The 13806-nt window shown below is 37.6% G+C and overlaps 1 protein-coding gene across 1 annotated transcript; it reads right to left on the reverse strand.

Moving 5' to 3' along the window:
- Window positions 1–10905: 10905 nt before the first annotated feature.
- Window positions 10906–13498, reverse strand: LOC306868817 (parvalbumin, thymic CPV3-like). Its single transcript, XM_079415198.1, has 5 exons — window positions 13153–13498; window positions 12599–12663; window positions 11846–11978; window positions 11436–11545; window positions 10906–11181 (listed from the first exon to the last, which is right to left on the reverse strand). The coding sequence occupies exons 2-5, from the start codon at window positions 12657–12659 to the stop codon at window positions 11156–11158; spliced, it is 330 nt and encodes a 109-aa protein (XP_079271324.1). The 5' UTR covers window positions 12660–12663; window positions 13153–13498; the 3' UTR covers window positions 10906–11155.
- Window positions 13499–13806: the final 308 nt, after the last annotated feature.

Genomic DNA, 13806 nt, shown 5'->3' on the forward strand with positions numbered 1-13806 from the left:
ACTAAATGTGTTTGAATGCTTTTAATTTACTTTGTGGTTTGTAGGGTAATGCCAAGTGGTTGCTTATAAAAGTGGTTGTTGCTTAAATGTTCTAACCGGTTTTTAAGGTGATGCTAAGGAATTTCTTATTGATAGGTGGTTGTTAGGGTAGTAGCAAGGGCAATGCTAACCTTGGGGGGAGTACAGTTCAAGAGTACATATTGAAATAATATACTTAAAAAAATACACTTTAGTGTGAACTAGATGTAATGTTTTCAGACAATTAATTGCATGCTATTTGTATTATAGTTTAAATGTATATTAAATGCAGTTAGCTGAATATTAGAGTGGTTTATTTACCCACTTAAGTAGGACTTAAGTCCATTTTTGTATGTAAGTCCATACTTATTTCTATTGTCTTTAAAATACTGCTGAATGTACTAACAATCGTTTGTGGTAAACTAATAAAATATACTAGAATGCAATTTCTATTGAAATGTATTTCAGTTTATATGTGATTACGATGAAGCTGCAATTTAGTGTATTTAAAATATATTTCCTTTAAATGTAATATCAAATAACACACTACAGTTAAAATGAAAATCAAGTACTTCACATGTGCTTTAGTATGTTAGTCAACATCAAAATAAACGTCAATCTTTACAGTATGACAAAAGATTATTAAACAAATCAAACTGCACTTTAATTATATCTTAATATGTTGTTATTTATATTGTATTATACAATATGTACCATAAAGTACAATCTTTAACTTGACATTATTACAAAGAGCACATTTTAAAGGTGTATAATACAATTTATTCATGAAACTTTAAAGTCACTTAAGTGGCCTTTTATTTCATGAATATTTTATTAAATGATCATTTTAGACTTTCAAACCTGAACTTGTACACTTCACCACAAGTGCTCATTCAATACAATCAAGCTGTACAATTTGAGGGATTATTTGTTTTGCAAAAACATTAGCAATAATAAACTTCAACATGCTGACTGAGCAGATAAAAACACTCCATGTCCCAAGTTCCCCGTCTGCTCAAGAGGAAACACTGGAGCATCTCAAACACCACCATCTCACTGTCAGCAGAAAGGAAGCAGATGGAGCGAGAGAGGGAGACATTTAATTAAAACACACAATTGAGTTCGGTGTCCCGACAGCTTGTTACGCTTTAATAATTCACTGTTCGCTGAGGTCCTGGAGATGTGATGGCTATGTTGTGTAGAACCCTGTTAGGTAATGAGAAGATCTGGTGGCCGTCAAGTCGAAATCGAACCCAACAGTGACTCCTGCAATCATGTAGAAACTGGAGCAAGGATGGGAAACGAAGCTCAGTGAGGTTCTGTGACTGGTTCGTGTCGGGATTTGACAGGGCCTGAGCTCCAGCAGCAAGCGAAGCATCTCTGATAAACACAACTACTCCTAGAGCAGCAACTGATCACATGTTTCGAGTTAATGCAAAGTTGAGCAGTTTAAGAGTGCGGCATTTAATATTGGCCAGTACTGAATGGACGATTTAGTCACAACTGCTTTGCAAGTCCCCTGGCCTATACACTAAATCTTCATGGCACATGTAATCTGTCTTGTGTACATTCGGATGACTATAAGGCCAACACAAGGGTTTTCATTATCAAATGAAGTATCCCTCAACATTTGAATGGTCTTTTATTGTCAAATGAAGCATTCCTCAACATTTGAATGCCTTAAGAACATGAATGGGTGACCTGGGACTGCCACAACCAACAGGTCGAGCAAGAGGAAGTTCAGATGGAAAAAATGAGAAAGACTTATTGGCAATTCAGTTTTTTGTACAAATGCGAATAAACAAATTAAATCATTTCTATAGCAGTGAACATGCGGACACATTGACTACACTGTTTGAATTAAAGAATACGATTTCATCACTTGCAAAATGTCATTGTGGAAAGTCAAAAGATCTGAAAAACAAATCAATTCCATGTGAAATGTGAATAAAATTAAAGGACAAATGAACCAATAAAACCCTTGTGAAAAATAACCATGCTTAAAAATGTGGTAGTGCACTTCATATTCTTAATTATGAAATTACTCAAATTACATTTATTATACATTTAAACTATATAATACATTTTAATTTAACGGTAAATAACATGCAGTTTACGTGTTCAAAAACATAACTTTCAGTTCACACTTATATATTATTTTAAAGTATATTATTTCTGTACATTTTAAAAGTAAGCTTATTTTTCACAAGGGAAACTCTAAACACAGGACTGACAATACCTCATGGCTCAAATGCTTGACGTGTTTTTGAAAACCCTTACGGCTCCTCAGACAATAGGTCACTTTGCATGTATTTGCTTTTGCAAAGGCGGGCAAATCCAAACAAATGTTATGTACTGATGATCTGCTGTTGATCTAGCCCTATAATATGGAGACGTCATTTTGAAGTAATCGGACATCTGCATTTCTATGATGCAAAGATCAATGTGTAAAGCCAAAACCCTTGAGCTGTATGCATTCCTGTTACATACACTCTCAAAAATGAAGGTTCTTTATTGGCATTGATGGTTTCATGAAGAATCTTTAACATTTATGGAACTTATACATTCTACAAAAGATTCTTTATAGTGGATGATTGTTCTTTAGATTACTGACAGTTTCTTCACACTAAGCAAAAAAAAAGGTTCTTTTAAGAACTGTTCACTGTAAGGTTCTTTGGGGAACCTTCAAAAACCTTCTTTGGGAACCTTTATTTTTAAAAGTGTAGTAACTTTTAAGCTTATACTGTATTGTGTTGTATTTCAAGGAAGTATTTTTTTGGTTACACTTTATTTTACAGTGTAATTATACTTTTAGGTACTGAGTAATATAATTAACTACATATATTAGGGTTTGGTTTAGGGTTACTTGCATGTAATTATGTATAATGTATTGTTATTATAATAGTACATGTGACATATGGAACAAGCACACCTTAAAATAAAGTGTTAACTTATTTTTATAATCTAGTATTTCTATAAAGGCCCAGGAACCAACACTCTTTATTTAGTCAATGGCAAGAAAATGAACAGAAAGCTTAATTTTCTTTTTTTTTTACCCTTAAAAGCTTTTTTGGCCCACTTAAGTATGGACTTAAGTACATTTTTATAAGTGTACAGCTAAATGTACTGACAAGCATTTATGATGAACTAAAATATACTTTAATGTCATTTCTATTAAAACTTGTGTGTCATGTATTTGAATGTAATTTATAATTAAACATTTGTGTGTGATTACCACACAAGTTGCAATCAGAACTTGTGCTTTAGTTAAAATAATTTAAAAACTTTTAATTCGACATTATTTCAAAGGGCACTTTTTATAACTGTACCTAAGTGTGTTTAGAAAACAGTCATGAAAGTGTCTCTCTTTAAGTTCACTTAAGTGTCCTTATATTTTATTAATATTATTTTATCTGCAAGGACAGATTTTAAAAATACTTTTAAGATGAAGTACACTACAAGTGCACATTTAACACAATTAAGCACACTTCTTTTTTCATAAGGGTAGCTCATATATGTCAGAGAGTCACCGCAGTCTCCACCAACGACACTCACCAGATCCCAATCCCCTGATTTCTGATCACCGCCACCTGTCAGCACTATATCCCTGCACTCCTCCCGTTCATTCACTGGCTGTGTCCAAATTCAGGGTCTGCATCCTTCGGAGTACTCATTTGAAGGATGTTACGTCACAGCGCCGCGACGAAGGCTGTCCAAATTCGTAGGATCCTTCAAATGCGGCCCACAAATACGTCCTCCTTTTCCCCGAATTGGAAGGATGGGTGTGGTGGATCCTTTCCCGTCCTACCTATCCCATAATTCTTTTCGGCAGAGCGTAATGGCGGACGAAGCGAGCGGTAGCGGAGTGGGAGAGGAGTTTCTCTGACAAAACAAGCTAAAGTTTATGCTTCGGCTCAATGAATTTGTAGGAGAAATTAGTAGAATACTTAAAAACAAATAAAAATAGGCTATAATGGCTTACCTGGATGTGACTGTCTTGTAGTCTGATATAAAAAACTCTCCGACAACGAGCAAAGAAAGTATTTAATTTATTTAATTGCTTTATTTCTTCCAAAAGAATTAAAATGAGTGAAGTGACATTCAGCCAAGTATGGTTACCCATACTCGGAATTCGTGCTCTGCATTTAACCCATCCAACGTGCACACACACAGCAGTGAACACACACACACCGTGAACATACACCCGGAGCAGTGGGCAGCCATTTATGCTGCGGCGCCCGGGGAGCAGTTGGGGGTTTCGGTGCCTTGCTCAAGGGCACCTCAGTCGTGGTATTGAGGGTGGAGAGAGCGCTGTACATTCACTCCCCCCACCTACAAATCCTGCCGGCCGGGGACTCGAACCCGCAACCTTTGGATTACAAGTCAGACTCTCTAACCATTAGGCCACGGCTTTCCCGTGGAGGAGAATAACTCTTTGTTTGTCCATTTTCCCGCTTCTTGCTTGGCGCTGTCACGGTTGCTAGGCGACAGGATATGAGCAACGGGTAAGGGAGGGAACTGAAAGAAGGGTAGGCTGTCCAAATTCACAAACACAGACTTCCGGGTTTTGCGGACGTCGGAGGATCCCTCCTCCTTCAACCGGGTAGGAAGGATCCTAAGGAGGATGCAGACCCTGAATTTGGACACAGCCACTGTGTGGTCTCAAACTTTCCATGTTGACTAATCTGACCCACTTACCTTTTGTCTACCTACCAGTTGCTCCAGTGTTCCTATCCCTGTTCTCCACTGCTCCATGCTCCGCTGTTACCTCCGGATCCCCTGGAAAAGGAAAAAGGACATTCACCCTCAGATAAGCCCCTAGAGACATTCCCGTTCCCTGCCTGCTTACCTGGACATTCTGCTCCTCTCATTCCCCTCTGCTACTACTCAAACCTGTTGATTGTATTGCACTTACCTCTGTGTCTATCTGCTGACAATATGAGGAAGTTTAATAATCTTTTGAATTACTATACAGATTTCTGTAATATTAAAATTGACAATGTTTTTAGTGACACAAACCAACTCACAAAACTTCACAAAAATCACAGAATTCATCAAAACCAGTACTTACTAATGACCATGCTGTTGTTTTCCCACTAAAAATGAGGTCACTTCCTCGATAATGTCATAAGGAACTTTCCTTTGATACACGAAGGGATTTTATAAAAGACTAACAAAATGAAAAGTGAAATTAAGGACAGAGCAAAATCGAAACTGAAAATTATAAAAAAAAAAAAAATTATACGTTTTGTTTGAAACATTTAAAGAAATAAAGAAACTATTAAATTGCCTGTTTTTCATGTTGGTAACATCAGCTCAAGCCAAAGTAGTAAAATTATTTGTGTTTACTTAGTTCATGATGTTAATGATACAAGTCTTATGATTTCTATATTTTGAATGAAGACACCCATAATGTCCTGCATTAGAGGACTGACCTGTATCAGAGCTGATGTCATTCTTAACCTTGGCTGAGATTTCTCATAATGCATAAGTGCCAGCATGTAACCCTATGCAGACATTAAACAATAGCAGCTGACTCGCTGGCCAGAAGCCCACGCTGCATAATGCATGATCCGTGGCATGCAGAATCCACTCAACCTTTATCTTCCCCAGCACTTAAAACTTTCACGACGCTCATGCTTTTCAGGACTCAGGAGAGCCCAAATCGAATCAGATCTGAATAATAACACGGCCTGCAGCAGTTAATCCCCTTTATCCGAATCTGTAATTACTGTTTTTCATCCTTCATACACCATCTAGCTGAAACAAACACCCTGGAGCTGTGAAATCGCCGCTAACGGTGTGTTATCACGGAGGATGGGGTGCCCATTAAAGATTCAGACCTTTAATAAGTAAGACGACCCTGACACTCCTTCCTTGCTATGAGTTTTTGGTGACAATGAAGCGAGGTGCATCAATTATTGACCAGCCGAGAGACAGCAGGCACAAGACGCTGGAACTATCTTCGGCCGTCACCCCACCAGACCAGTTAATTGTCACAGCAGGACAAAATAAATTTGGCCAGCATTACTTATTTACATCATTCTTTTACTGCTACGATTAGACATGCTCATCAAATCTTGCTAGGAAGCCCTGGTCGAGTTTCAGATCATAATCCCTCCCAGGGTACGCCGCCGACTCAAATCCAGGGCATCCGATCTCACCTCTTTGAGGTTTCTTCATGGCCCCATGCATGACTGAGATGTCAAGTGCTCAGGCCACATCTATTGATAAAATGCATTTGATACTGTTTACAGTATCTTAAATTAATTACATGGGATTATCATTAAATGTGCATTATAGTCGCACTGAACTGAGGTGACATTGGTTAATTATGCATTAGACTGAGCTAGAACAGAGGCGAAAAGCTGCATGACTGTTTAAAATGTGGACTTGACATTTATACCGTAAACCTTAATAACGGTAGCTGGCTTTACAGTGAAAATGAGATGATAAGTGACACATTTATAGTACAGTATAGTATAACACAAGAATACCAAAAACTGTTTTGTATAAAATAGTGTTTAAAATAGATGATATTTGAATAAATGTGCTAGGGGTGCCAAAATGATATCGGAAGACAAATCTCAATGTCACACTTTGCTCACGGGATGGAATGAGGAGAATTCACAAACCGAGAGTCTTTAATAATCCAAATGAGTGGCACAGGCCAATTCAACAAGTAGACCCGACAAGCATGAGCTGAACAGACTGGGGCTTATAAACTCAGGATAACCAGGGGCAGACAGGTGCGGGAATCAACTAATGATGAGACAACCAGAACAGGAACATGACCAAAAAAGGAAAAACAGGAACTGACACAGGGTGAAAACACAACACAGACAGTCCAGACATGTGACACTCAACAATTATCTGTGACAATTTCTGCCATTGTTCCTTTTAAGCCTTGTATTATGTTGCGGGTCAAATTTGACCCGAAGTGATTTTTGAGATGTCGGAAATACTGGTAAAGTATGATTTTCTTCTTATTTTGCGACTTTTTCTTATTTTGTGTGTGAATGTGCATGCACAGTTTTTGTTATGATTATGATGTTATGACATATTTCATACTTAGAGGCAGCTGCACAAAACCAAAAATAATTTGATATGTGATTTTCTCACCTACCCTCTCTAAGGGTACGTTTACATGACAGTCATGTACTGAAAATGGAAATGTTTTTCGTTTGTGTCTTTGAAAATTTTCGCATACATCTGCAGTTCTGCGAAAGTGACTAAAAACACCATACATGTCACTTATTAAAGAAACACTACATGCCTGCGCACATATCTATAGACTGAACATGCAATACCTACGCACATGACGCCACCATTTTCACTAATTCGTGTTTTTGAAGTTTACACAGAGACGATAATGGTATAATTTGCAAAAACGTGCCATTTGAAACCCTTTTTCAAAAAATTGTGTTTTAAGGCCCACAAAATGCCATTGTCGTGTAAATAAACGGCTAAAACACATAAAAAATTGTATGTTTATAGTTGAAAATGGGGTAGTGTAAACCGCCCCCCCTAAGGGTATTTACATTAACGCATTTGGCAGATGTTTTTATCAGAAGAACTTTACACTGTGTTGATGGCGTACATTTGTAGAAGTTCATGCATGTTAAAGGAACAGTATGTTTTGTCTAGTTTTGCTACTTTAAAGCCCCCAACAGTTAAAGGCAGGGTAGGTGATTTGGTTCAAAAACATTATTTGTTATGCTGTTGAAAGTCTCGTCACATGCCGATAAAAATCTAAGTGGTCCAAATGTATTGAAATTTTATTTATATACTGTGGAAGGTGTAGGACCATAAAATCTTTGTCCAATCATATTTCTCGGTCCAATAGCCTGCGCTATGATAGGCTGTCCTACCTTCCTGTCAACGTAGCCTATGTATTAGCACACCTCCGTGCACACTGTTCACACAGACATAATACGTCATCAGCACGTTCATTACGCTATTGCAGAGTATGAAAGATGTTATTATTGTTGTATTATGCGCTTTGTACTGTAATGTTTTCTCAGCGGCGAATGAGCGATGCGGTAATCTGATAGCGCTCCATTCAATCCTCCAGGCGTGACATCGGAGAGTGATTTTGCAGGGAGGGTGGGATCTCTTGCTTTCAAAGCTTGCTTGCTATTGCCAGCCTTTCCGACATCGCCAGCCGTACCTTTAATTCACTGTCGTAAATATATCTCTGTCACAATTACAGTGGATAGCTATACCAAGGTTAGCAAAAAATACAAAAAAAAACATAATGCTCCAGGAGACTAGAAGATGTTTTTTTGAATGGATGTCAATGGAGGAGAGGCTTCACAACTGCTTTTGTGGGAAAACAGCTTATTTATTTTTTTTCTTTCATAGTGAATTATTCCGAATCCAAAGGGTCAAATTGACCCACACCATAAAAATCATACCCAGAATTTAAAGGTAATATGCACATAAAAAAGCATATTACCTCTATCTACTAAATCTGTAGGTGCCTCTCATTTTGCATAGTTCTGCACTATTATATGTCATTTTATATTATATGTTTAATGAGTGAGGTAACCACATTGTAAAACATAGACAGTTCATTACAAGTATAACTGTTTAGCGTGCTGGCTAAACATGCTAAAATTAGCAGCAACACATTCAGTAATTTGTGAAAACCATAAAAATAGCTTTTTGCCTTGATTGTGTTTTTCCTCTGTTTCTCCCTCTGCAGCTTGAGACTGTACAGTATGCCTAATAATACTGCATAGTCACAGCTGTCCCGCTCACCCGCCCTTGTCACATGATCCCACTCTACTGCCCAAAGAGTCAGCCTGGACCTGACATCTCCGATTTCCTTCCTGTTTACAAGTCATGCTTTCTGACCATTTAGGGGTCATGATCTATATTGTATCCCTGAATAGTGGGATCTATGACTTTTCCAGCCCATATATCCCAGCAGTGCCACATGCACCTCATTTACTGCTCGAAAGCCGCTGTAAGTCGTTTTCGTTTGTTTTTCATTCTCTCTCCATTCATTCACTCATTCATTTATTATATGTTCATAATCATGTCAGGCTTATTCATGAACCATAACTAGTAAACACGTATAGATAAAGTGTATTTAATTTAGAACTTTTACATTAATTATATCAGTCCAAAATTGTATGCAGTCTAAAAATGGCCTTTGTTTATGCTATCATGGAGGAGGATGACAAGAGTGATGTGGAAAGTTACTGAACTGTCCCTTTAAACTTCACTGGAACAGCTGATGTAAATTTTAATGAAATCTCCTGAGATAGCCCACATTTTAGTGGTGTAAGGTGCATGATATTGCACCATATTCCATTTCCTTCAACCCTAAAACACAATTCCTTAATATTAACATGGTACATTGGGCTGTAGGTTTACAGTTGAAAATATTGACAATTTACCAAATGGTTGTCACAGTAAAACACTATATCCTCTGGGTTTTACTGTGAAATCTCTGGAGACAATGTAATTTTCTCTCTTAAACACCACTTGAGTTGAGTTAAGACAAAAACGACCAAGCAAAATTTAGTACAGTATTTTAATGTAAGAAACTTCCGTTACTGTTTCTGGTAAAATCCTGGCAATATTTTACAGTGCATGTACGTGAAGCAGAATTGCACTAATACACAGGCTGCTAATGTCAGGGTGTGGTGTCTAGTTGTCAACATGCTCGCTCTAATTCTAGGTCCTGTTGTGTAATTCTCAGCTATTATAGTCTACAGTGAGCTGACTGTTTGGAAACATGCATTTGTGTAGAAAATGCATCCATACAGAGAGGCTGAATTACAGTAGGTAGGCGAGAAATCTCCACCACCGATTGATCGCAACTGGAAGGACGACCATAACGAACTAAACATGGGTTAGAGGCCAACAATTGTTAAGCAGTCGTGTAGCAGACACTTTTAAACTAGCAACTTGCAGCAATTAAGGATCAGTTCCTTGAAAGTTTAACCCCTATGCCACATCAACCCAAATACTCCATCAGCTTCAAGATGAAATGCCAGTTGATTTTTTCACTTTTCTAGGATGCAGCACAAACCAATACCACAGTAGCGTTATACATTGCTATAATACATTAGTAAATGCGTGTTTAAGAGAGACAGTGGAAACTGGAAGATGTTCAGTGTATTAAGTAAACTGGTTAGATTTATGGCAAATCTGTGCGTGTACATTTTATGGGCAAAAATGTGCGTGCTAAATAATGATTGACAGCAGCCATAGTTATCCTAATAATATTTGTTCACGCATTGTCTTCGTGCATTGTTTATTCATATTGAATGACGCACGTTATGGTAAACCCGATATTATCAATACAAAGCGCCAAGCTTTTATAATGGGATTCATTTTGTGGGCATATCATTTTACTACAATTTCTCTCTTCAGCAGTGATTAATTAATTGTTTTAGTTCATCTATTATTAATATATAAGATAAAATAAATTTTCAAAACTCTGAAATTATAATAGAATTATTAGTATTATTTTCACTAATTATTTATTGCATGTAAGTCTTGTTTGTTTTTGATGAATAATTAATCATTTGATTAATATACAATTTTATTCTAATCTTATGCACATTTGGATATTGCGATCGGAAATGTCATTGTTTCTCTGTGAATGAGAATTTTGTGTCACATTTCAATTTGTGACATTAAAAAATGTCATTTTCAATTTCATTGTAGCTGACACTTTTGTCCAAAGTGGCTTTATCATGTTTATCTACACAAAGTCCTCTTTATTGTGACGTTTTATTTCCTGAAGACATTCATCAAACCTTTTTATTCATGCATTCCATGTTTCCGTGAAGTGCTACTGTATTTCAGGACCTGTGTTCACCTCTTCAGTATTTTACAACCAGATTGAAAATAACACAGACAACATTTGAAATATTTTGAGCCATTTATTTATTCACTTCAATAATAATTTTCAGGTAGTTTTACGTTTGGTCAGTGCCCCTCTACATTATTCAAAAATCAAATAAAAACTGCAGTGTGTACAGTATGCGTCTGCCTTGTGTGGACTCTTTTGACCAGGGGGTCCCCGGGAGCAAAAACACCTGTGTATCGAGTGGCGGGACTGCTGAATTGAAATGAAATCTGAGTACAGGAGAGGGGAGAGATGTGTACTGATCATTCAGGACAGAACCATCGCCTGGAATTCTGCAAGAGATCACAGACACAATTCATGTGAGCTGTAAACCTGGCTCTAGATGCTCAAATAAACGACGTACAATCATATACCGCAGTTCCTTTTTATATATGACAATATAATGTAAGCATGATGTGGATATTTAAATTGCACGTGCACTTGTGTTCATATGAATAGAAATCAAATGGAAACAATCGCAAAACTGTCTGGATCAACTGTGTGTTAATTATGAATGATGGAAATATTATATAAAAGCCATGATTACCATCTACTCCAATCTTGCCATCGCTGTCATCGTCAGCAGCCGATAAGAAACCCTTTGTCTCTTTATCGGTCAGTACACGAGCTCCAGGTGAGAACCGCTGCAAGAAAAACCTGGAAGGACATCAGAAAGAGCATCATCTCTTGCCCCATATCAGACAGTCCTCCTGTCCGGGAAGTAAATGCTTAAAATATCAATATGCAGACAGAGACAGGATGTATTCAAAGCAGGAGGATAAAGCGTCTTTCTTAATTAAAAGGCTGCAGCTAGGTAATCTATGTCTGTTTTTGAATACTTCAGAATTCATGTGCTTGGAAAGCCAGCCCAGTAAGATAAAGGGCTGAAATCTGTTGTTCTTGCATTGATCCTGTCAATTATCTGGTTTATATGTAGACTCGTGTGAAAGTTCCTACTTGAGTTCTTCCTCCTCGATGAAGCCGCTGGCATCGTTGTCCAAGATGTTAAAGACATTCTTCACTTCCTGGGGGCTTTTCTTTGTCAGACCACACAGCTGGAAGAACTTTTTGGGGTTGAAGGAGTCAGGAGCTGGAAGAAGACCAATGAAACATCCAATTAAAAACATGGTAAGTGACTGTGAGATCTGTCCCTGCCATATAAGGAGCAGCTGAAGTCAGACGTTCACAAAAACTTCAAAGCTTCAATTCCTAATCTGTTGATAAGGCACAAACACGCTGCTGATACCGAAGAAACAGTGTCTCTGTCTCCTATACCCTGTTCCAAGCAAACTATTTATTTAAAACCACTGGACTACATAAAAACAAACGGCAAGATGTTTCAGTGCTCTTCCAAACACCATCTTCAGTTGTAAAATCACATGACCTGCAAACATGTAGAAGTCACATGACTACCAAGTTGTCCACATGGTATGTTTGTCAGATCTGATGGTATTCTCCGCTGCTTACAGTGGTCTCCCTCCTCATCTTGCAGTGAAGCCCCTAGATCTCGCCATACAGCGCCGTGGCATAGTTTCTAAAACAGCATTATATGCATCGGACAGATGATGTCTTAAACCCCCTCCTCTTTTCAGTGAGCGACGTTCAACCTTCACATAAATCGCCTCCTTTACACCTCTTTCAAAACACCTGTCTACTATGTCCAGGATCCTTACCTCATGATCATGTTATAATTATGGTCATGTCTCCTACCTTGACAGTCCTTGAGTGCACCGTCGATGGCATCAGCGGAAAGGATAGATGTGAGTGACATGGTCCTGGAGAAGAAAAAAAAGAAGAACACTTTTAAATAATTCATTGATTTTTACAAGCAGCAGCCATATGTAACATAATATTATATACAGTTCATTTTAATTCACAAACCAGGCTGGGCTACATTTATAATCTTGCTTGGTTAAAAAATTTAACAAAACAAATAAATAAAAATCGACTAAAGATACAGACTGACACAAGTTCAACTAAGTTTCTGGCATTGATATATATATATTCAAATGCATTTTTATCAAATAAAACTTTTATATGCATGCTTTTTCAATGCACTTTTCAGTATAAAATGTGTATATGCATGTGTTTGAATGCTATTTTTAATAAAAGGATTTATTTACATGCAGCATTGGAGCAGTTTTCATTATTAAATGCATACAACTTGAGGATAATTCTCATAAAACAAACCTAAAGCAGTATGCAATATGCTGCTAAACACAAAAAGAGATTTGCTGATTCGCTGGCAAAGAGCAGACACTTACCTCAGTGAAGTTCTCCCGGCAGGCGAGTCAACAGAAGTAAGGCTGAGTGGTGACTGCGAGTCTGTCCAGGTGCGATTTATATAGATCTGAAGGCAGTGACAATGGGTAATTCTTGAGTTACCTGTCTGTGGATCAAATTCTAACTGCCAGGCCCTGTCTCAAATTACTTACCTAACTAATTAACCTGTACTATTTATATCTGTTTGACTTGTGTGTGTGTGTGTGTGTGTGTGTGTGTGTATGGGCCAGCCCTCAGACATTTGTGACGCCCTTGTAAAAGGCAAATTAAGTAATAAATGCTTTGCTGTCACATCCCTCCCATCCTATATCATAATACACACATCACAAAAGCCCTCGCACTCGTTCACCTCTCTCATGTACATCCGATCCTCCTCTCAGGCTGGTCAGTCCGTCCCTCCCTCTTTCCCTTCTGCTTTACATGAGGTCATTCAAAATTCCTCATTAGAATATTATATAAACGCTTTTATATTGCATTTCTATTGGGAGGTGAGGACACTCTGGGATGCTCAAAAACCACATTTCCTTGTGTTTGCTTTCATTTATGGCTTCTTATAAATCCCATAATTTGCACTGGATTTTTGATATTTTGTATTTTGTATTTTTTTTATATCCATATTGTCTTTATGAACAGAT

The sequence above is a fragment of the Barbus barbus genome (assembly GCF_936440315.1).
Source record: "Barbus barbus genome assembly, chromosome: 4".
NCBI lineage: Eukaryota > Metazoa > Chordata > Actinopteri > Cypriniformes > Cyprinidae > Barbus > Barbus barbus.

Bases quoted from the DNA above. Each gene is read 5' to 3' on its own strand.
- LOC306868817 (XM_079415198.1), bottom strand. From the start codon at position 12,659: ATGTCACTCACATCTATCCTTTCCGCTGATGCCATCGACGGTGCACTC. The intron at 11,979-12,598 runs GTAGGAGACATG...GTCTTCTTCCAG, and splicing joins TGCACTCAAGGACTGTCAAG to CTCCTGACTCCTTCAACCCC. The intron at 11,546-11,845 runs GTAGGAACTTTC...ATGTCCTTCCAG, and splicing joins ATCGAGGAGGAAGAACTCAA to GTTTTTCTTGCAGCGGTTCT.